This window comes from Acipenser ruthenus, chromosome 18 (genome assembly GCF_902713425.1).
Source record: "Acipenser ruthenus chromosome 18, fAciRut3.2 maternal haplotype, whole genome shotgun sequence".
Lineage (NCBI taxonomy): Eukaryota > Metazoa > Chordata > Actinopteri > Acipenseriformes > Acipenseridae > Acipenser > Acipenser ruthenus.
The window spans coordinates 349045-373358 of NC_081206.1; the positions used below are offsets into that span (position 1 = coordinate 349045).

Below are 24314 nucleotides of genomic sequence, written 5' to 3' on the forward strand. Positions count from 1 at the left end.
TTCTGACACACGAGGATGTGGAACACGTCTCCAGGTCTGATGAGTCAGAAGCACTTCTATTCTGGGCTGTAAAGATGAAGAGGTGGACAAGCCATGGCACAGAAAAGCAAAAGAAACGATGAAATACGTAAACTACCCCCCGCCCCCCTCCGTTAGGCAGGAATCTGCTTGTGATTCATTTGACAAAAAGCATTTCTAGCAGCACAAGTAAACATTTAGAAATACATGCCGAGGATCAGATGCCTTTTGAGTAACAGCACAGAGTTCAAGGGGGGGATTCAAACAGACCATGCCCTTTTAATTAAAGAGTAGGGCTTTCCCAGTCCTATAGGGCCGGGCAGGGAGCTGTGTGTGTGCGTGTGCGTGTAGGGGGGAGGTATCCTCTCTTGTTAGTTAGCGAGGTGCTGGAACATGAGGAGGCTCTAGCTTGTTGTGTGTGTTTGTGTGTGTGTGTGTGTGTGTGTCTGTGTGTGTGTGTGTGTGTGTGTGTGTGTGTGTGTGTGTGTGTGTAGGGGGGAGGTACCCTCTCTTGTTAGTTAGCGAGGTGCTGGAACATGAGGAGGCTCTAGTTTGTTGTGTGTGTGTGTGTGTGTGTCTGTGTGTGTGTGTGTGTGTGTGTGTGTGTGTGTGTGTGTGTGTGTGTGTGCAGGGGGGAGGTACCCTCTCTTGTTAGTTAGCGAGGTGCTGGAACATGAGGAGGCTCTAGCTTGTTGTGTGTGTGTGTGTGTGCGTGTGTGTGTGTGTGTGTGTGTGTGTGTCTGTGTGTGTGTGTAGGGGGGAGGTCCCTCTCTAGTTAGTTAGCGAGTTGCTGGAACATGAGGAGGCTCTAGTTTGTTGTGTGTGTGTGTGTGTGCGTGTGTGTGTGTGTGTGTGTGTGCGTGTAGGGGGGAGGTACCCTCTCTTGTTAGTTAGCGAGGTGCTGGAACATGAGGAGGCTCTAGTTTGTTGTGTGTGTGTGTGTGTGCGTGTGTGTGTGTGTGTGAGTGTGCGTGTAGGGGGGAGGTACCCTCTCTTGTTAGTTAGCGAGGTGCTGGAACATGAGGAGGCTCTAGTTTGTTGTGTGTGTGTGTGTGTGTGTGTGTTTGTGTGTGTGTGTGTGTGTGTGTGTGTGTAGGGGGGAGGTATCCTCTCTTGTTAGTTAGCGAGGTGCTGGAACATGAGGAGGCTCTAGCTTGTTGTGTGTGTGTGTGTGCGTGTGTGTGTGTGTGTGTGTGTGTGTGTGTAGGGGGGAGGTCCCTCTCTTGTTAGTTAGCGAGGTGCTGGAACATGAGGAGGCTCTAGTTTGTTGTGTCCAGCCTCTTGCTTGTTTCTTGGAACTGTCTTTCTTTTTGACATCACAGAGCTCCAGTCGTGAGATATGCTGCTATCAGCAATGCACACTCTTCTGCTCTGCCCTGCGGTCATAAACACGGCTCTGTGGGGGATGTAGCCCAGCAGAGGGGCGCTTCCATGCAAGATCCTGGGCAACTAGGGAGGGAAAACAAAGGGAGAAGCATTTTAAAGAGGTAAGCTGCAAATACCTTCATTTCTGCTGTGAAGAATGAGAAAGTATACAAGACTGATTGCTGGGACTGTCTGCTTTCTAGACTTATCTGACAGCATAGTCCCATCTGCCTTCACTGTCTCCATGTGCTGTGCTGTTACTCTGCAGAGACTTCACTGGGTGTCATGTGAGGTGCTCTACTCAAGTGCACTATTGGGTATATTATTTAGTTCTCATTGTCTTGTAATGTGAGACGTTTTGTTCACGGTTAGTTTTTTAGGATTCATCTAAATGCTAGATGAGAGCAGCACCAGTAAATAATGCTACTTTTTTTTTTAACTAAAATATATTTAAAGATGAATTTATACAGATCTAACCGTGTGTAATGAGAGGCTCTGAAGATTATTAACAAGGAACAATAGCATTGTAATGACGTGACTCGGAGGACACAGTAATAAAGAGGTGATTCTAAGGGTTGTATTGCTATAGCCCGGTACTATTATTAATTACTGTCTAATGATGTTCAGGACATAACTCTGTAGACAGTATGCAGACAGGCTCAAAGCTCTGACTGCGATCACCTCAGAATGATCAGGACACAGCAACCCTGGAGTCTTTATTCCAACACTGTATCTACAGTAACTCATGTGTTTATATAATTGATGAACAAGTCATGGATGTCTCACTCAGATGCACATGGTTTTAATCATATAGGGTCTTGAGTAAATGTTCACTGGTTTTCAGCAGGGAAACCTCGCTTCTACCACAGTTCTGTAAAGTGTTAGGAAATGTTTGCTCGGGATGTTTAAAGTGTTGCTCCCTCTTGCCTGGTGTCTACCTTCCCTCCTACACTCCTGTGATTCTGGCTTTTGTCAAAGCTTGTTTTTGTCTTTATCCTCAGTGTCATTTCTTGCAGAAAGGAGAAAAAAACACCCTTTAGCTGCAAAACTAGCAATAAATAAGCATGGTGGTGTAATGTACTGTTACCAAGCGACAAGCAATGTTCCATTTCCATTTAACCAGTCATTTAAATAGCTTCTATTTGATCAATGCGCTGTGCACAGTGAAACGATTCTGCAGTTGTACTGCTGGTGCTTGAGGCTGTGAATGTGCAGGAAAGGGATTTGCAGTGTTTCATACCCTTTAAGGTTGTGCTGGTTGCCTTTGATTCTAATGTTCTGCTCAGGACTGTAAGCTCTTCCCATTTCGTTCCACGGATCCCTCCCACAGTAGAGGTGATAACCTGCATGTTCATGTAATAACCAGGCTGGTGCCCAGGAGCCCTGTGTGTTCTGTCTCCTGGTCTGGATGGGTCTCTGTCGCTCGGATGTGTTTAGCAGACCCCCTTGCCCCTCTGATAACCCTGCTGAGCCCAGGTGGCCTCTCCCTCAAATCCAACATGGAAGGCCACCGGGATTAGGGTCAGGGGAAGCATTCTTCACTTGAGAAGTGCCTGTGGAAAATCCATGGGTTCCAGCAAGTGAGACACTTATTCCTAAATACAGATCCCTGCTAGCGCTGTCCTAAAGCCCTAGTGTGAATACCACAGCATGGTACTGGCACATGAACCACAGATAGGGTCGCAATTACAAAAAGAAAAACTACAGCAACAGCGACTTCAAGTTTAACACGAATACAAAATGATCCCATTTTATTTTGCCCCCAATGAAAAAAACTGTTACTGAGTGGAGATTATAAACAGGATGTCTGATGGAACTGGGGATTACCAAACTGCACTGAATCCGTAACAGGGCCATTCAAGGCAAGTGCCAAGGGTCTGTGGATTTTATCTCAATCAGAACCAGACAGAGTGTGGCTGAGTTCACTACTGTTACGATAAACGCCTAATAATATTAAGAATATTTATTCAAAACGAGTCTTACATGAATGCATATCCGTATTATTCACAGGGATTAGTCCCACAGCTATCCACTGCATTGCTCAAATGCCCCAGCACTGAAAAACTGTCTGACTGGTCAACATGACTGAGTCAAGCAACAAGCTGCTAAAAACAAAGCTGCACGAGGCTCTCCATGTGAGAGTAAGAGTCCACACAGAGCAGCCTGAGAGGCACAGAAACCTGACGCTCGGGCAGCATCTGTTAATCTTCTTGGACACAAATGGGACCAGGGAGAGGAGTCGGGTTCCATGGAGCTGCATTCCGATGGGAGCTAAAACAGGAGTCGGGACAGAGCTGGAGAGTCAGAGAGAGGCTGAGTGATTAGAAAACCAGGGAGTGCAGAGCTGGAGAGAGAGAGCGAGAGAAACCAGGGAGTGCAGAGCTGGAGAGAGAGAGAGAGAAACCAGGGAGTGCTGAGCTGGAGAGAGAGAGAGAGAGAAACCAGGGAGTGCAGAGCTGGAGAGAGAGAGCGAGAGAAACCAGGGAGTGCAGAGCTGGAGAGAGAGAGAGAGAGAAACCAGGGAGTGCTGAGCTGGAGAGAGAGAGAGAGAGAAACCAGGGAGTGCAGAGCTGGAGAGAGAGAGCGAGAGAAACCAGGGAGTGCAGAGCTGGAGAGAGAGAGCGAGAGAAACCAGGGAGTGCAGAGCTGGAGAGTCAGAGAGAGAAACCAGGGAGTGCAGAGCTGGAGAGTCAGAGAGAGAAACCAGGGAGTGCAGAGCTGGAGAGAGAGAGCGAGAGAAACCAGGGAGTGCAGAGCTGGAGAGAGAGAGCGAGAGAAACCAGGGAGTGCAGAGCTGGAGAGAGAGAGCGAGAGAAACCAGGGAGTGCAGAGCTGGAGAGTCAGAGAGAGAAACCAGGGAGTGCAGAGCTGGAGAGAGAGAGCGAGAGAAACCAGGGAGTGCAGAGCTGGAGAGTCAGAGAGAGAAACCAGGGAGTGCAGAGCTGGAGAGTCAGCCTAGAAACTATCAATGTATTGAGAAGAGGAGATGACCACAGCAGAGCTCGACCAACACTTGAAACACTTGTGAGAAACAGAAGACCCTCAAAGTCACAGTCCAGTGTGCGTTCGTTCAGAGAATGCCCGTGGGAATAGGGATTGAGAATACTCAGCACGTACCGAATGCTATATGACTGATGAGTGATCAAGGAGCAATGACAAGTTAAGAAGACCACACACATCCTGTTCATGATCCCTGCATGGCAGGGCTGAAATGTCTATCTTGACCTAACATGTGCTGCAGCAGAGCACACAGAAAAGCTGTTTGTGTTTATAAGATAGCAAGCGCAGGGCTCAGCAAGGCGTTGCCATGGCAATGGAAAACATGGGATCTTTTTTTTTGTGGTAAACTATTTTGGTAAAAGAGTAGTGTGAGGACGGGGTTCTCATTTCAAGGCAGTTGAAACTGAACTAAATAATCAAAATACGAAGAAGCGCCACAAATGCAAATAAAACCTGCCCCCTGCCTACGATGTGCATGACTGGAGAGCTTCGAGTTCCAGCCATGGTATAATCTGCACCTCTCATATAAAGCACTACCCTATCAAAACACCACCCAAGTACTGTACACGTTCACCCTTGTATATGCATGCAGTAAAACACACAGGCATTCTCTAGATGCTGGGAAAAGGGCACGCACACAACACACCCGCGTTATTATTAGTACCGTCAAGGAGTTTACGGTAAGTTTTGAAAAAGCAGGCTCTGCAGCTTATAACTGTTCAGTTCATATCCCTGGAGCTTGGTTGCTTTAAAGCATTTCAAATTCTGTAGCAAAGCTGTTATCTGAACATGTGACAGCATCTTAGGATACTTCAACATACTTACAGAAACTTCACAAAGCAACACTGAAGAAATGAACTATTAAAAAACAATTGAGCACAGCAGAGACGTTGCAGAGAGCTGCAGGCTTTTCCCTGGAATCGCCTCTAAGGGCAGGAAACACAAGTTAAAATGTGTCATTCATTCTCTGGATGCTTGACAGCTACGAGTTACCCGGTCTTCAGAGATTATACAATCGTTTTACTTAATGAAGCTGGGTAACCTTTTGCAGCTGGGCTGTCAGAGGTAAGCTTAAAGTGCCATAGATGTGATTTAAAAGAAAAACACATTAGCTCCGAGCAGCTGAAGTTCTGAATGAACTCTCTGCTGTTCGCTTCTTTCAGTGTCAGACCTCTTGAGGGCTATTTCACACCTCAAGCATGTTTTTATATTGCAGAACATTAAGCAGGAGGCATTGAGTGTTTAGAAAGTATTTATCGTCTTTTTTGCTAAATTGCTCCTAGTTTGCCCATCTTAGGGTATTGAAATTTGTTCGTAGAAAAACGTAAGAGTACGTAAGATTTGATAAGTGACGTGCTCATTTATTTTATTTGATATGTTTTAATTGATTTTAGCCATGGATATCTGGCTGCAAGTCCTTTTGATTCAGTGTGCAGTGCCATCACAAACAATGCTTTGGCTGCTGCTTTGAGTTCTGTTTTACGCTCAGATGAAACGCTGCTTGCCGCTAAACTAGGACCCCCTAGAAGTATGTAATAAAAACAAACACTGTCTTCAAATAACAGTAAAGTGCAGGTCCGATGAACTTCATGTCGTGCAGAATTATTTGTCATGTGGCACCATATCAGTAGCATTCTTGACGGAATCTGATTTTGCATTAAAATGGGATTCATTCTTTTCTAAGTTCATGAACCAGGAGAACTGGCAGCCACACATAATGGCATGCCGTGATTTGCAATGTAATGATCACGAGGGCCTTTGATGCCACAGCTGTCGTGTCAGCGGGAGTCAGGATTTAAATAAAAGAAAAAAGCTACGTCTTTGAAAGCAGTATTACCTGTGTATGAGGGTTAGTGTTTGCTGGCAGCGCGGGTTCCGTTTGGCCAGGAATCCCTTGGAAACAAGATGCTTAGTGAAATGAATAAGCAAAACAATCTCACTTTTATGGTAATGTCTTGTAGATCGTAATGAAAATAGCAGAGCATTGTATACCTCTGCCAAAAATACTACAGCCCACCCAATTGTGTTCTATGTTTTTACACTGGGGTGTATAAAAATGCCTTGTCCTTTTCTACAAGACAGCGAAGCACAATGTTCCTCTCTGGATGCTTTGGCCCTGATACCTTGTATCTCATTATGCACGGCAAACACTCACAACAGGAAATGCTTGGAAAGTATAATCAATACAGAGACCAGGAATCAGACATAAAAATCAATACAGAGACCAGGAATCAGACATAAGAATTGATACAGAGACCAGGAATCAGACATAAGAATCAAAGGAACAATTCGAAGAGTGTGAAGTATTCTAATCCTGCCACATGGGATGCAAATTGTCGAATGTAAAATCACATAACTTGTAGATTATTCTGAAATGTTGGAAGCTCATTGATTTTGACTTCTTTCAGATCCACTTTGTAACAATGATGCCCTCACTCTGCATGTTATTACATTAGAGCAGCAGAACATTCTCCTATCAGATCCACTTTGTAACAATGATGCCCTCGTTCTGCATGTTATTACATTAGAGCAGCAGAACGTTCTCCTATCAGATCCACTTTGTAACAATGATGCCCTCGTTCTGCATGTTATTACATTAGAGCAGCAGAACGTTCTCCTATCAGATCCACTTTGTAACAATGATGCCCTCGTTCTGCATGTTATTACATTAGAGCAGCAGAACATTCTCCTATCAGATCCACTTTGTAACAATGATGCCCTCGTTCTGCATGTTATTACATTAGAGCAGCAGAACGTTCTCCTATCAGATCCACTTTGTAACAATGATGCCCTCATTCTGCATGTTATTACATTAGAGCAGCAGAACATTCTCCTATCAGATCCACTTTGTAACAATGATGCCCTCGTTCTGCATGTTATTACATTAGAGCAGCAGAACGTTTTCCTATCAGATCCACTTTGTAACAATGATGCCCTCGTTCTGCATGTTATTACATTAGAGCAGCAGAACGTTCTCCTATCAGATCCACTTTGTAACAATGATGCAATGATGAAGGTGTACCAGAAAAACCAAACCCCCACACTTTCATTGTTAGTTTCAGTGTCTCTCTTTTTTAACAATTCTTTTATCTGTGGCTTAGACTGCCCCCCCTCCCTTCAGCAGGGGGAGGTTATGAGAAGTGATTATACTGACAGGTCTCAGCGGTACAGTTGTTTCTTTAGCGTAGGTGACCGCAATCAGAACAAATCTTAAACAAATACACAATGATTAACAATTCAGAAGAGTCACATTGTATCTGAAACTAATCAAAAGAAGGATCTGTTTCATGCCAATCAGTCTGTATATTTAACAAGGTAAATCCGGAATCTTCGCTTCCATTATATAAGGACGCCTGAGAAAACAGATTAAGAACGGTACATATTTTCTGAACACTTTCCAAAGTAAAGAAAGCAGAATAAATTAAGCAGAACCGAAATGTGAAGCATTCCAACAATGTTATACGAGCAGCCGGATACTTTGCATTGTATATTTTTTTAGAGAGTCCAGTTTACAACGCCAGTAACCCATAAATACTCCTTATAAAAAAGGGTCACCAAGATGGTGAGTCAGACACTAAAACAAGCTGCGGTTCTTCATGGGAATATTTAAGACAGCACACGTGGCACGTCAGTGGAGGTCTGAAGGACTTACAGCCCCAATATTGAGAATGTATTAAAGGAGATCTGGGGAAAGAATTCAATATCACATCAAGGAGCCTGTGATCTGCACACTGGCAGGTCTAAATACCACACGCCAATGTTAAACTCTGTATTAATACATCTGGGTTAATAATCAATCCCTGTCCCTGTTAACACAGTAAATGTGAATTCTCAATCCCTGTCCATGTTAACACAGTAAATGTGAATTCTCAATCCTTGTCCATGTTAACACAGTAAATGTGAATTCTCAATCCCTGCCCCTGTTAACACAGTAAATGTGAATTCTCAATCCCTGTCCATGTTAACACAGTAAATGTGAATTCTCAATCCCTGCCCCTGTTAACACAGTAAATGTGAATTCTCAATCCCTGTCCCTGTTAACACAGTAAATGTGAATTCTCAATCCCTGTCCATGTTAACACAGTAAATGTGAATTCTCAATCCCTGTCCATGTTAACACAGTAAATGTGAATTCTCAATCCCTGTCCCTGTAGCATGTTAACACAGTAAATGTGAATTCTCAATCCCTGTCCATGTTAACACAGTAAATGCATGCAGCACATCACAAGATTCATCCTGTCTGTGTTCTCTGCCAGCCCTGCTAATCTCTTTACATCAAAGGGACGAGTGGTCATTTCTTTCTTTCTCTTTCTTTTCAGTTGTAGTTTTTAAAGAAGAAAGAAACCCTTTTCCAGACTCACTTTTCATTTGAGCGCCGAGTGAAATCCCTGTTTCATTTTCCTGTCAGCTGAACATCAGGGAATGCAATAGTTTGTAGCCAGCATCATTCATGGCAGTGCTCCAAGGGGTTTAAGCTCTCCCTGGGGGATGAATGTTAAAGTTCATTCATGACTAACCTCCTCCAGGGACCATCGCTTTTATGGAAAGGAGATATATTAGAAGAAATAATAAGAGCGAGTCAAATATCCTAAGAGCTTTTACAATTGTGTGTCTTTCTTGGTGCCAGGATCAAACACAGAGCTGCTATACTATATGTGCTTATTTATTAGCACGGATATGTTTTCTTTCACTGGTTTTATAAAGCTTAGAAATGCAAGCTAGAGCTATGAAAAACAGAGAGAGCAGGCAACCTGATGTACGGAGGAAAGCATGTCAGTGATTCGAGGAGCAGCTTGCAGAACAGAAGGACTCTCTGCTGCAGTTGAAGGAGTAGAAGGAAGTGTAAGGACACGATAACAGACTACCTGAAACTACCTGGAAGACATGCTAAACTGAGGGCTCTCTCTCTCTAGTGATTTCATGACATGTTTGATAGAGCATGTGCTTCTTCAAAACTGTACCTCAGCCTCATTACAAAATAAATGAAACATATACAGGTTTTATTACCTGTATATACTGGACTTTAATCTGAGGGTGGATCTGTAGAAAAAAGAACATAAAGCTGCTAAATCAATCAATTTTACAGAGCAGCATGCAATATCCATGTTAGCAGCAAGCATGCAGTCGCTCACCAGTGCATTAACCCTGCGTGTTTGTACTGCTGTAAGCTTACATGAGTGCTGATGGCTGTGTCAGCTGCGTTCTCCTCCCTGGGCTGCTTTGTAAATTAGATCAGTTCATCATCCATTAGCGAAACTGATTCAATAAAAAAGAATTCATCACAATTACAATCACACTCGATTACTGAGAACAGGGCCCTAGGTCAGAAAGCGAGAGGAACTCTCCTGGCTGGCTGCTTTGTGTTGACCAATGTTTTCCTTGAAAATAAACTCTGAACACCAGCCGGGTGGTCCCTGTCCAGAGGAGCGCAAGACATTCCTAAACATCTGTGTGAAACAGCAGGGCGATCCTCAGGAGTGCGGTCACAGCGCACTGTATTGCATGGTTCTAGAGCCGCACAGCTTACACTCTGAAATAAAACCAGATAAGAAACGCCATACCCGTGCTCAGAAAGGGTTATCCCAGCTCTTTGACACTTCCTGTACTGAAAATGCAAGTTATTTTAAAAATCTGTTCTATATTCATATGGAATGTCATTCTTTTGCCAACGGAATGGCAGAGAGCGCGGTAAATACCTCAGAGTATTAAATAATCACAAACGGTCGCTGTTGGACCTTGTCATTTTTTGAGGATGTGTCACCAAATATCGAATGCACAAGTGGCTGTTTATTTAATACATTTTGATGGTAGACTATGGCAAAAGCAGAGAAAGCTCTCATTGTTTAGAGTTTTCCATGCATGTTGCAGTTCTCATTGTTTAGTTTTCCATGCATGTTGCAGTTCTCATTGTTTAGTTTTCCATGCATGTTGCAGTTCTCATTGTTTAGTTTTCAATGCATGTTGCAGTTCTCATTGTTTAGAGTTTTCAATGCATGTTGCAGTTCTCATTGTTTAGTTTTCCATGCATGTTGCAGTTCTCATTGTTTAGTTTTCCATGCATGTTGCAGTTCTCATTGTTTAGTTTTCCATGCATGTTGCAGTTCTCATTGTTTAGTTTTCAATGCATGTTGCAGTTCTCATTGTTTAGAGTTTTCAATGCATGTTGCAGTTCTCATTGTTTAGTTTTCAATGCATGTTGCAGTTCTCATTGTTTAGTTTTCAATGTATGTTGCTATTTTCATTGTTTTTTTCTTTCTCATGACAACAGAAGCTTTCATTAGCAACATTAATTTCACCTGCTGTATACCTTGCTTTTCTTTATAATGAACTCATTTTCCATTGCAGACAGTAACCATTCAACCGTAAGGAACTGCCTTCCACATGACACACAAACGTGTGTGACCTTTAACATACACAGTGGAAGCTTATAGTGCAAAAAAAGCAAGCTGGACTTCAATGTGTTTTATTACGTGACATCCTGTTCACTTTTCAAATAAAGATGAATGGACGTTGCAGATTATACAAAGGTTCATGGTGACACTGCTAATGATTTCATTGGCTCCAGGCTGTTTAACGGCGTGTAAATATTTACCAGACTGGGGGGCTGTTTGGAGGATCACAGCAGTTTAATTACCCGACTCTCCCCATCCTCGTCCCTTTTGGGACTATGCTTGTAAATAAATCCAACTCTGAAGAAAAAAACTGTCTAGGAGCAACAAAACGAGACAGAGCAACATACTAGCTAAGCCCTTTATTGTCAAAATAATGTAACAGTTACAGATTCAACACTTCAGTAATGCTTTCTGCAGGCATCTGTGACGTGCATCACTGCCGGAGTCCGCGCTACCGGTCCTGGGATATCAATCAGCTTCCAAACCCAGCTCCGCACCTCATCCCCGGGGAGTCTGTCTTCAACCCCCGCTCCCAGCTCGCACCTCATCCCGGGGAATCTGTACTCCCCCCAACAAGAAATAACAGAGTGCAAAAACAGAGCTGTGACAGTTAGAAAAGGAGACAGAATACTAATGTTTTATGTAAACAGAAGAACGTGTTGCAGTGGAATAAGTCATTCTCCCGCCTCAAACAAATACCTATAAAAAGTCTAGACAGGGCTCGGATGTTTAAATTCACATGTTTCATATTTTGTGTGTTTGCTTATTACCCCACAACTCATAACTCATTTAAAAAGAAAAACCCCATCACCGCCAGCAGCCACACACACACACACACGCTGCACGTCTCTCCACACGCCTTTATTTAAAACGGACCTGCCGTCTTCTCATTGCAGTGCTGTGTGTCTCAGTGGCGGAGCGCGAGTACCTGGCTGGGATGTCAGTGAAGCTGCGTTTCGTCTCGCCAGCAGAGGGCGGTGCAGTCAGCAGGAGTCGCTCGTTTGCTGGTTTCAGAGCGCTGCACGGCAGGAGAGCGCAGTGAGTATACACGGCACACCTGCTCCAAGCAGGTAGACACACGGGGGAGAGCCAATCAAAACGATCAGCACCTGTGCTATGACGACGTTCCATCTTTTCATCTTTCTAGACACGCAATATATATATATGCGTTGTGAATTTCAATTTAAGGTGTGTAATCATTGTAACGCAGGTGTTTGCCTCTGTCGGTAATGCAGAAAGACGTTCTCCTATGACTGGAAGTTTAATTGAATAGCGGACGAAGGAAATAAAGCTGGCAGCAAATCAAGGTTTGATATTCAAGGAACATCTGCAATGCGAAGCCAAACGTGTAGGCTGAACTGTATCCACCATGCTGATTGGAGAGCAGATATTAAAATGTTCTGTTATGAGGTGCAGCGGTCTTTCCTGTGTAATGTTTTTACACAGGCACGATTGCTTAGTCTTTCGTGACCGGTAACGATAGGTATGCAAAGGGTCTAAAGCATTTAAAACAGCCAGCTTTAGTTGCTAAGAGGGGCGATGTGGTCACAGCCTTCAGGGTGGAATAACAAATTGATCTTCTGCACGCTGATATAGACAGTATATAAGGAAGTTAAAATGCCACCTTCGAAATCGTATAGACTACAGCATTGTTATTAAAAGACAAAGGTATGCTAGCCTATACTGTGTGGATATTTTAGGACATGTTTCAACCCTTGCAGATTGAGGTTAGTTACAGTGGCGGTGGTGATGAGGGGATGCACTGGAAGGAAAGGAGAGTGAGTGACTGTCACAGTGTATCCAGACCACACAGGACGCACATTTTAGACATGCTTTTGTGACTGTTGAACACGCTGGACCTGTTTAGCTGGTGGTGGGAATACAATATTATAGACAAACATCAGTACTGCTAACCCCCTAACCCCTAACCCCTAACCCATAACCCCTAACCCCCACCAGCATGTACAGTATGCGAGGCAAGTCTGTTACCTTAAAGTTTCAAAGCAGGACCATTTTTATTATGATGATTAACATTCCCCCCCCCTTGAGGGTGAGTTTGTAACGCATTTATTATATATGATCATTTCAATGTTTTGCTTAAAGGGAAAGCAATGTATTAATGTTCTGGACGCCCCTGTTTTAGTCTCTCTGCAGATTCTACGCTGTGAGCAGCATTTCAGTGAGCTCCAGGGTTAGGGTTAGGGTTAGGGTTTCTGGACGCCCCTGTTTTAGTCTCTCTTCTCTCTGCAGATTCTACGCTGTGAGCAGCAGTTTAGTGAGGTCCAGGGTTAGGGTTAGGGTTAGGGTTTCTGGACGCCCCTGTTTTAGTCTCTCTTCTCTCTGCAGATTCTACGCTGTGAGCAGCAGTTCAGTGAGCTCCAGGGTTAGGGTTAGGGTTAGGGTTTCTGGACGCCCCTGTTTTAGTCTCTCTTCTCTCTGCAGATTCTACGCTGTGAGCAGCAGTTCAGTGAGGTCCAGGGTGCCCTCTGTGAAATCCATGCAGATGTACCCTGCCTCTAACATGGCAGGAAGCAGCCCTGAGCCCCAGCCGCTCCAGGTGGAGAAGATATTCCGAGCTCTGAAGAAAGGCTTGAAGTAAGAGCCCCTCCCTGTTCATAGGGGCGACATGCTTAGTCTTTACGTTACCTAGATAAGCCCATCATTCCTGTAGATAAAGCTGCAGCCGGGACCCTGTGTGCTGAATGTGCTTTGGCAGCGTTCACTGAGGAAACCTATTCTTCATGATTGTTCTGAGAGCATTTCAAACACTACAATGAAGCCAATAAACAGTCACACATTGTAAAGTGTGAATAATGCCCTGCACTCACACATCTACACCTAACCCGGGATCGTTGAGCTGCTCTGCACACACTGTGGGAACACCTGGGTTAATATCACAATCCAGCACGTTCATGTAGTATGAAGACCGCATGCTAGTTCTGTATCGTTCTTATTATGTGACTATTGAAAATAACCCGAGTCCAGGATCTCAGATGCTTCTTTTCCTGGCTGTTTTTTTTTTGTTCTGTTTTGTTTAATTCCGTAGCTATCAGGTCATCTGAATGCTTTTTAAACAGCATGTATATCTATCTATGTATGTATATATATACAGTTTGTGTAGATACAGGTGCGCTGTGCTAACAGTCACTTTGTACAGATACACGACACTTGAAAGTGCAGTAAGACTCTTTGTGTTGGATGCTAACAAGCCTGTATACATGCTAGCAGCTATGGGCAGCAGTGTGGAGTAGTGGTTAGGGCTCTGGACTCTTGACCGGAGGGTCATGGGTTCAATCCCCGGTGGGGACACTGCTGCTGTACCCTTGAGCAAGGTACTTTACCTAGATTGCTCCAGTAAAAACCCAACTGTATAAATGGGTAATTGTATGTAAAAATAATGTGATATCTTGTAAGTTGCCCTGGATAAGGGCGTCTGCTAAGAAATAAATTATTATTATTATTATTATTACATCAGTATACAGTGGCATTGTTATCTGATTGGAGGCATGATAAAAACAATATAACAAATCAAAGGGTCCAAGGTTATACAATTCCCACCACACCAATCCAATACAATGCTGTCGTTAATGTATGCAAGCCACACCCTTCATCGAGGACAGCATTGTCACAAGCTGGCATTCACACAGTGGCAAACCCTTCATGCCTTTCACCAAGTAAGATCTGTTTGAACATGTTGAAGAGAGGCTGGTGGAGCTGAGTGTTGCTCTGCTGCTCTGCTCTGCTCTCTGATCTGTCTGTTTGAACATGTTGAAGAGAGGCTGGTGGAGCTGAGTGTTGCTCTGCTCTGCTCTCTGATCTGTCTGTTTGAACATGTTGAAGAGAGGCTGGTGGAGCTGAGTGTTGCTCTGCTGCTCTGCTCTGCTCTCTGATCTGTCTGTTTGAACATGTTGAAGAGAGGCTGGTGGAGCTGAGTGTTGCTCTGCTGCTCTGCTCTGCTCTCTGATCTGTCTGTTTGAACATGTTGAAGAGAGGCTGGTGGAGCTGAGTGTTGCTCTGCTCTGCTCTCTGATCTGTCTGTTTGAACATGTTGAAGAGAGGCTGGTGGAGCTGAGTGTTGCTCTGCGGCTCTGCTCTGCTCTGTCCCGTTGATCTGCCTGTTTGATGAGATGATGTTGGCTAACATGGAGTGGTTGTCGTGTTTAATCTAGTGAATATCTGGAAGCGCACCAGGCAGAGCTGCTCTTCCTGACCGCGCAGCAGAAAGACATCAAGAGGAACTCAAGACTGGTGAGAAAATAGACAAGGAAGGGAATGGGAAAGAAAGACTGGTGGGAATTTCCAGTGTTACAAACTGCAAGGCCTTCGGCCACTGGGAGGATAACACACTGCAATTATAAGTGATTACCATGAGTACAATATAACACAGCAATTATAAGTGATTACCCAGTCAGTACAATATAACACAGCAATTATAAGTGATTACCCGGTGAGCACCATGTCATTTTGAATTTTCAGGCAAATTTATAATAAATATAACTACTGTACTTTCATTTTTTTTTTACAGGCTTTTTTGTACGACTTAGAAAAGGTATGTTGCTTTTCTGTTTGTTTAATAGAGTTGAATTAACTTGAAAAATATTGAAATTGAAATCCAATACTGCACGGCCTACTTTTAACATCCATCATTTATTCCACAGCAAATCCGAATGGAGGAGCGGTACGTGAGAAGACTGGAATTTCACCTCAGTAAGGTAAGGAATTGACGACTCCCCATTGCGATGCTCCGTGCAGCACAGTGACCGTGCTTTCCCAGCGCGGCTCCTCCTCTGCTGTGCGCCGCTTGACTGCTGTTTCTGCTCCTCAAGGTGGAGGAACTCTACGAGTCGTACTGCATCCAGTGGAGGCTGTGTGACGGCGCCCGGAACATGAAGCACGCTTTCTCCATGTCGCCCTCCAGCAGAGCTTCCAGGGAGAGCCAGGTGGAGCTCAGCAGAAACCTCAGGGAGTGCATGGAGGTAGGGAAGACAGTGGAGCCCTAAAACCAATTGGAGAATCTCCACCTTTCTGTTGTTTTCAAGGAGAAACCGCGGGTTTGGGTTCATGGCGCTGCTTTTCATTGATAGCATGGTTCCTGTCTCTGTCAGGACATGTTTTCATTAATAGCATGGTTCCTCTCTCTGTCAGGACATGTGCCTGATGGAAAGAACACTTGAAATACTCCTGGGAGAGCTTCGGATCAGGATGAAAGGTAAAACCCCAGGAAATGAAAGATGCAACAGTTAATTGACTGACCAATTGTCAATCGCCGTGTCTCATTTGAATCAATTAATGATCGCTGATATTAATTTGAACATTGAACATAGTTTTGAGAGGCTGGGCATGACCCGGTAATGGCACACTTCACAAGCTCAGACACAGCTTCAAGACAGACTCATGGGCAGGGCTTCTCTCTACTCAAGGGCATGACCCGGTAATGGCACACTTCACAAGCTCAGACACAGCTTCAAGACAGACTCATGGGCAGGGCTTCTCTCTACTCAAGGGCATGACCCGGTAATGGCACACTTCACAAGCTCAGGCACAGCTTCAAGATAGACTCATGGGCAGGGCTTCTCTCTACTCAAGGGCATGACCTGGTAATGGCACACTTCACAAGCTCAGACACAGCTTCAAGATAGACTCATGGGCAGGGCTTCTCTCTACACAAGGGCATGACCTGGTAATGGCACACTTCACAAGCTCAGGCACAGCTTCAAGACAGACTCATGGGCAGGGCTTCTCTCTACTCAAGGGCATGACCTGGTAATGGCACACTTCACAAGCTCAGGCACAGCTTCAAGACAGACTCATGGGCAGGGCTTCTCTCTACTCAAGGGCATGACCCGGTAATGGCACACTTCACAAGCTCAGACACAGCTTCAAGACAGACTCATGGGCAGGGCTTCTCTCTACTCAAGGGCATGACCTGGTAATGGCACACTTCACAAGCTCAGGCACAGCTTCAAGATAGACTCATGGGCAGGGCTTCTCTCTACACAAGGGCATGACCTGGTAATGGCACACTTCACAAGCTCAGGCACAGCTTCAAGACAGACTCATGGGCAGGGCTTCTCTCTACTCAAGGGCATGACCTGGTAATGGCACACTTCACAAGCTCAGACACAGCTTCAAGATAGACTCATGGGCAGGGCTTCTCTCTACTCAAGGGCATGACCTGGTAATGGCACACTTCACAAGCTCAGGCACAGCTTCAAGATAGACTCATGGGCAGGGCTTCTCTCTACTCAAGGGCATGACCTGGTAATGGCACACTTCACAAGCTCAGACACAGCTTCATGACAGACCCATGGGCAGGGCTTCTCCCCACACACACGGCTTCTTTTGGCACGCATGTCATTTGTCTAGAGAGAGTCAAAGCCTCTGATGTTTATGGATTGAACGTAATTATTTTTGCCAGCAAACAAACATTACCAGTTGGAGAGAATTCAATCTAAATGAAGGAGTCACTAAACAGCAGGGTAATGGTGCGCTCAATGAATCCATGCTGCTTTGGTCTCTTGCAGGGCTGATTGGTTTTGCACGCCTGTGTCCGGGGGATCAGTATGAGGTACTGACGGGTCCTTCTGCATTCTTACACTATTCCTATGCACCTGCTCACAGTAAAGTTTGAACTAATGTATATTATTAACAGTGTTGCCATTTGAGGGACTTTACAGCATTACTGAGAGCAAAACATGAGACGATCCGAAAGTGACAGATTCGTGGTTATGATACGGTGAACCAAGATAAGTACAAAATGACTCCACAGATCAGCATGTTCCAACCTAAATGAAACAGCTGGACTCAGAGAACAATACCCTTAGATCAGGCTCTTCACATGCTTAGCAGCCATGTGCAAGGTGGAACAGTGTGATTCTGTCGTAGGGTTTGAGTGAAATGAGATGTGGTAAAAATGCATTGAAAATCTCTTTTCTCTCTGCGTGGGTTTTCTTGCAGGTTTTCATCAGGCTGGGTCGGCAGAGGTGGAAGATAAAGGGGAAGATCCAGAGTGACGACAGACAAACCTGGGACTCTGAGGAGATGGTCTTCCTGCCCCTCATTCACGAGAGCTTCGATATAAAGGTAATCCAGCCGAGCTTCTGCACAGCAAACCCACAAGCGTGTCTCTGTCAGAGGCTTCGTTCATGCATGTTCATTTATTAACATGTCTGAATGATAAAGGTAAACTGTCACAATCTAACACAGATGTGTGCAGGTCGAGCTGCTGTTTCATTGTATTTATTTTCCTCAGGTTACGGAGTTGAGAGGTCTGAGTACAGTTCTGGTAGGGGTGGTGACGTGTCAGAGTGCCAATTTCTTCACTGCCAGACCGCAGATAATGGTTGTGGACATCACTGAACTGGGAACCATCAAACTGCAGATGGAGGTCTTATGGGAGTGAGTGTGGTTTGTACTGTTGAATAACTGGACTTTCTTAATAGGGTCTTAAGCTGAGGGAACATGAAGCCACTTTCTCAGAAACAGTGACTTGAAACCTGGTTCCAGGAGACCTAGTTAGAGGCAACATTGCTGTATCAAACCCAAGTCTCCCCTGTTGTGCTGCGCAGTGGCCTTAAACCTAGTCTCCTGAAACCAAGTTCCAAGCCACAAAGTGGCTTTGTGTTCCCTCAGCTTAACATGACACGAAGGTGGGGAGATGTAGCAAATTCCTCGCACTGCATACGTTTAAATGAATGAAACAGAGTTCATTTTAATGGTCATATTCATACAGATATTAGGGATATTAATAACACTGTATTAAAATGCTAAAGCAAACATGGAGCTAAGACCCCTCGGTCACACACACACAGGAAACGAGCGCAGCTGTGCGAGAGAGCATGTGATCACAGCCCCTGCTTCTGTAGTCAAGACGACCAGATGCCACTAAAAAGAAACCTCTGGCACTTCACTGGGAATCTGTAAGCCCAGGTGGATTTGATTGCCGGAAAAAATTTCGTCTGTTTTCTAGTTTATTAACATCAGCCCCGTCACAAAATCTCCTATTTGTCATAAATATTGCTGGTGAAATGGGACCAGCTGTGAACCGCAGTATAATCCCCATGACCGGGAAAGACCCCTGACTCTGCACACCCCTTGAGCACTCGTTAGAAGCAGGCTCTTTTTATTGATTTATTGAGTTTGTACCTTTAATGTGCTTTCTTCCCATACTGTTGTTTTTATTAATGCCCATGAGTCATATACTGTAGCAAACCCAAGTGTTTTACTAAGTACTATATTTTAGTATATGGGTCATCTGAGAGTACACAGTATACACCAGCTTCATTGTTAATTGCCCCCTATTTTGTCCTCTAGCCCCTTTCACACTGGAGAGGTGAGCTCACCCAGCAGCCCCTCCGGCAGGCTCCCAGCCCCCAGCAGAAAGGGATCCCTGTACAGCTGGACTCCTCCTAGCACTCCCAGCTTCCGGGAGAGGTATTTCACTGTGAGTACCATCTATAGATCTAGAACTGGATGGATGGATGGATGGATAGATGGATAGATACTATGGATGGATGGATGGATAGATGGATGGATGGATACTATGGATGGATAGATGGATGGATGGATACTATGGATGGATAGATGGATGGATGGATACTATGGTTGGATGGATGGATAGATGGATGGATGGATACTATGGATGGATAGATGGATAGATGGATGGATGGATACTATGGATGGATAGATGGATAGATGAATGGATAGATGGATAGATGGATGGATGGATGGATGGATGGATACTATGGTTGGATGGATGGATAGATGGATGGATAGATACTATGGATGGATGGATGGATGGATGGATACTATGGATGGATAGATGGATAGATGAATGGATAGATGGATAGATGGATGGATGGATGGATGGATGGATACTATGGTTGGATGGATGGATAGATACTATGGATGGATGGATGGATAGATGGATGGATGGATAGATGGATGGATGGATGGATGGACAGATAGATACTTTAGATGGATGGATGGATAGTGCTTTTCTATATTAATAGATGAGGTGCTGATGTTGATGTCTGTTGTTCAGCAGTACCAGGACCCCGACAGCTCCTTCGCTCTGCTGCCTCCTGACTCCAGGGCAGCGTCCGTATTGAATTACCTGGCAGACAGTCCACAGGGCTCGCTCTCCCCCGTATTCCCCCCAGACAATGAGGGATGGCAGGGGCCTGGAGCCAGCCCTCCCTTCCCTGATGACAGGTCAGACTCGCAGGCGAAGGGGGGGCGCCTCTCCTCGGAGATGGGAAGCAGTTGCTGGTCTGGAGAGGAAAGCAAATGGGAGAGGTACAGCACGCCGGACATCCTGAGAGAGAACAAGCCGACAGGAGGCCCCCATGCCGACAGCGCCCCCTGGAGCCTCCACGGAGGAGACGCTGGCAGGAGGAGGAGTCTCACGACGCGACTGACGTTTCAAGACAGAGCTCAGAGTGCCACTCCCCTGAGGAGCACGTCCCGCAGGCTGGCAGAGCTGCTGCACGAGGTCAACGGAGACCTGCAGAACACGGGGAGACAGGACTGGGAGCTCAAGAGACTGGGGAAGCAAATCCTGCTCTTTGGAGATATTCTAAAGGTAAGTGTGGTATTCAAATGCTCCCACATCGACGCTGTTACATGTTGTTAACTGGTTCCATCTCTGTGACTCTTATCCACCTGGCACACAAGAGTATGTACTCATATCACACCTATCAGTATGTACTCATATCACACCTATCAGTATCACACCTATCAGTATGTACTCATATCACACCTATCAGTATGTACTCATATCACACCTATCAGTATGTACTCATATCACACCTGTCAGTATGTACTCATGTCACACCTATCAGCATGTACTCATGTCACACCTATCAGTATGTACTCATATCACACCTATCAGTATGTACTCATGTCACACCTATCAGTATGTACTCATATCACACCTATCAGTATGTACTCATATCACACCTATCAGTATGTACTCATATCACACCTGTCAGTATGTACTCATATCACACCTATCAGCATGTACTCATATCACACCTATCAGTATGTACTCATATCACACCTATCAGTATGTACTCATATCACACCTGTCAGTATGTACTCATGTCACACCTATCAGTATGTACTCATGTCACGCCTGTCCTCCAGTCCTGACCGCTGACTTTGTTACAGTATCACTGCTCTCTTCCTACAGAATGACCTCTACCTGCACAAAACCTCTTCAATGGAAACCCTGGCGGTGGAGGAGGAGGTGCTGGGCAGTTTCGATTTCCTCTCCACTGATTTCAATGCTGACGAGCTGTCCTGCTTGGGCAGTGTGAGGTATGCTGGTTCTTTCAATTAAAACACAGCACTGGGGTCCATTCAGTTGATCTAAATAGCGTTCATAGAAATAATACAGGCCCCTTTATGTATCAAATGAAACAGTGCATGGACGTCTCTTTAGGGTGTTGCTTGTATTCAAGCACTGGAGAGGGCTGGACTCTGAGGAATGCTCCTTTACAGATCCTATGTGAGCTGGTCTGTATTCAAGCAATGGGGAGGGCTGGACTCTAAGGAATGCTCCTATACAGATCCCATGTGAGCTGGTCTGTATTCAAGCACTGGAGAGGGCTGGACTCTAAGGAATGCTCCTTTACAGATCCTATGTGAGCTGGTCTGTATTCAAGCACTGGAGAGGGCTGGACTCTGAGGAATGCTCCTTTACAGATCCCATGTGATTAGATCAATTGAATAGACCCAACTTTCTATGTGCTTTGAAGTTGGACCCCCATTTGAAATGCCCGGTTTGCACGCTGCCTCACCATTGCATCCCAGCTATGGACCGGGAGCACTGAAGAGCTCAGCATCGTATACTAGCTGGGGACTGCAAACAAGGTTTCCTTCTGTGTCACGCTTACAAACACCCTCGTTTCTAATAGCGCATGCACGTTTCTGTTTCTTTGTGGATTTGTCCTGCTGTGTTTAGAGTTGAATTGGACTGTGACCTTGCTTAGTAAGAGCGAGCAGCAATGAGTGGCTGTGATGTACAGTATAGATAAAGAACTCTGGACCGCTGGTGCACCAGATCAGCAGGTAACAACGCAATCTCATCTCTTTCAGAGTCAGTGCATTCCGAGAAGGCATCCTTCCAAACCTGGGGATGTTACCACAGGGCACCGAGTCAAGGACAGTGACAGAGAGAGTCCCGCTAACCACAGGGGACAGCAGCTTAGACCTGTCACTCGCCGTTCACCTGTGCATGTGCAAGCTCCTTGTGCAGGTACGACCCGCGGGGATCGTCCTTACAAGCTGTGCTTTATCATCGTGGGAAAAGCATGTGTTTCAATTGCATTCGTTAGCTGGAAAGTACTACTGCTTACATTTTACAACAGCAGAACGATGCCCTCTGCTGGTTCGTCTCAGTATTGCAGTCCCTGCTCTGCAATGGTTTCCATGTGTTTGAATGGTTTTCAGCCTTGCACTGTGCACTTGCTTCTGTCTGCTCCAGGTTATATTTGGGTTGTTTTCTGTTTCTTCTCCTTCCAGCTCCTGAGCTGCTCAGACTCCTCTGTGGTTCAGAGCGCTCTATTAGAAGAGCTTTCTTTGCAAGCTGACGTCTTAGAGAAAATAAGCAAACTATCACTGGAGAAGTCTGCAAATGAATATTCAGCTAGGGACCGTAAGTAGATGATGTAATAATAATAATAATAATAATAATGTGCTAAACCAGAGATGCTATATTAAATACTGAAAATATATACATGTTGCTTTATAGAAACCAAAAACATATTTAATAGCTTTCAGTTATTACATCATATTGTGATGATACGAGTAATAGGCTTTACAGATTGCTGTTTTGTGCACTTTCCTCTGATATCACCATCTGGTGGTAAGATAACACAAGTGCAGGATGTTCTGCACAGTACAAACTATCAGAAACGTACTGGTAGCAGTGAGTCATGTTGCAATGCTCTTAAATACAGACAGGCTAACGTTTTTGTTCATTGTAACGATGGGATTCCTGATCTAACACTGAATTTATTGATTCTGTTTTCTGATTACATACTGTTTTGTTTTTGTTCCAGTTGTTCCAAAGTGTCAGAGGTTAAAATCACTTCTCTCATTCTGGGACGAATGCACAGAAAGTGAGACAGTGTTCTACTGCTCCACAGAGAAGATACTGAAGCAACTGAGGAAACGATTCATTCATAAAGTGAAAGCGAAGCAGCCGGGCCAAGCAGACACAGGTACAGGGCAAGGCAGGGCTGGACACTTTATTAGGAACGGCCCAGGATAAAGTAGGTTTAGCACTCTATTTAATTAATCTGTCGTGAGCAATTATTATGAATGCATCTATAACCATGTTATAAAGGATGCTACACAATACCAGATAACAGCACTGCGTTATAGAAACATTACCATGAATAACAGCACTGCGTTATAGAAACATCACCATGAATATCAGCACTGCGTTATAGAAACATTACCATGAATAACAGCACTGCGTTATAGAAACATCACCATGAATAACAGCACTGTGTTATAGAAACATTACCATGAATAACAGCACTGCGTTATAGAAACATCACCATGAATAACAGCACTGCGTTATAGAAACATTACCATGAATAACAGCACTGCGTTATAGAAACATTACCATGAATAACAGCACTGCGTTATAGAAACATCACCATGAATAACAGCACTGCGTTATAGAAACATTACCATGAATAACAGCACTGCGTTATAGAAACATTACCATGAATAACAGCACTGCGTTATAGAAACATTACCATGAATAACAGCACTGCGTTATAGAAACATTACCATGAATAACAGCACTGCGTTATAGAAACATTACCATGAATAACAGCACTGCGTTATAGAAACATTACCATGAATAACAGCACTGCGTTATAGAAACATTACCATGAATAACAGCACTGCGTTATAGAAACATCACCATGAATAACAGCACTGCGTTATAGAAACATTACCATGAATAACAGCACTGCGTTATAGAAACATTACCATGAATAACAGCACTGCGTTATAGAAACATTACCATGAATAACAGCACTGCGTTATAGAAACATCACCATGAATAACAGCACTGCGTTATAGAAACATTACCATGAATAACAGCACTGCGTTATAGAAACATTACCATGAATAACAGCACTGTGTTATAGAAACATTACCATGAATAACAGCACTGCGTTATAGAAACATTACCATGAATAACAGCACTGCGTTATAGAAACATCACCATGAATAACAGCACTGCGTTATAGAAACATTACCATGAATAACAGCACTGCGTTATAGAAACATCACCATGAATAACAGCACTGCGTTATAGAAACATTACCATGAATAACAGCACTGCGTTATAGAAACATTACCATGAATAACAGCACTGTGTTATAGAAACATTACCATGAATAACAGCACTGCGTTATAGAAACATCACCATGAATAACAGCACTGCGTTATAGAAACATTACCATGAATAACAGCACTGCGTTATAGAAACATTACCATGAATAACAGCACTGC

At 44.4% G+C, this 24314-nt stretch overlaps 1 protein-coding gene across 1 annotated transcript in view; it reads left to right on the top strand.

The window, feature by feature from the left end:
- The first annotated feature begins 640 nt into the window (after positions 1-640).
- Positions 641-24314, top strand: part of LOC117423342 (RIPOR family member 3) — a 30051-nt gene continuing 6377 nt past the window's right edge. The window contains exons 1-17 of the mRNA XM_058990645.1: positions 641-1505; positions 11672-11813; positions 13218-13370; positions 14945-15023; positions 15301-15324; positions 15434-15487; positions 15602-15751; positions 15921-15984; positions 17300-17343; positions 17733-17858; positions 18028-18173; positions 19089-19218; positions 19819-20358; positions 20968-21095; positions 21876-22035; positions 22302-22434; positions 22841-23002. Of these exons, the coding sequence (XP_058846628.1) occupies positions 11713-11813; positions 13218-13370; positions 14945-15023; positions 15301-15324; positions 15434-15487; positions 15602-15751; positions 15921-15984; positions 17300-17343; positions 17733-17858; positions 18028-18173; positions 19089-19218; positions 19819-20358; positions 20968-21095; positions 21876-22035; positions 22302-22434; positions 22841-23002 (2194 nt within the window). The 5' untranslated portion in view covers positions 641-1505; positions 11672-11712. The remainder of the gene's footprint in view (positions 1506-11671; positions 11814-13217; positions 13371-14944; positions 15024-15300; positions 15325-15433; positions 15488-15601; positions 15752-15920; positions 15985-17299; positions 17344-17732; positions 17859-18027; positions 18174-19088; positions 19219-19818; positions 20359-20967; positions 21096-21875; positions 22036-22301; positions 22435-22840; positions 23003-24314) is intronic.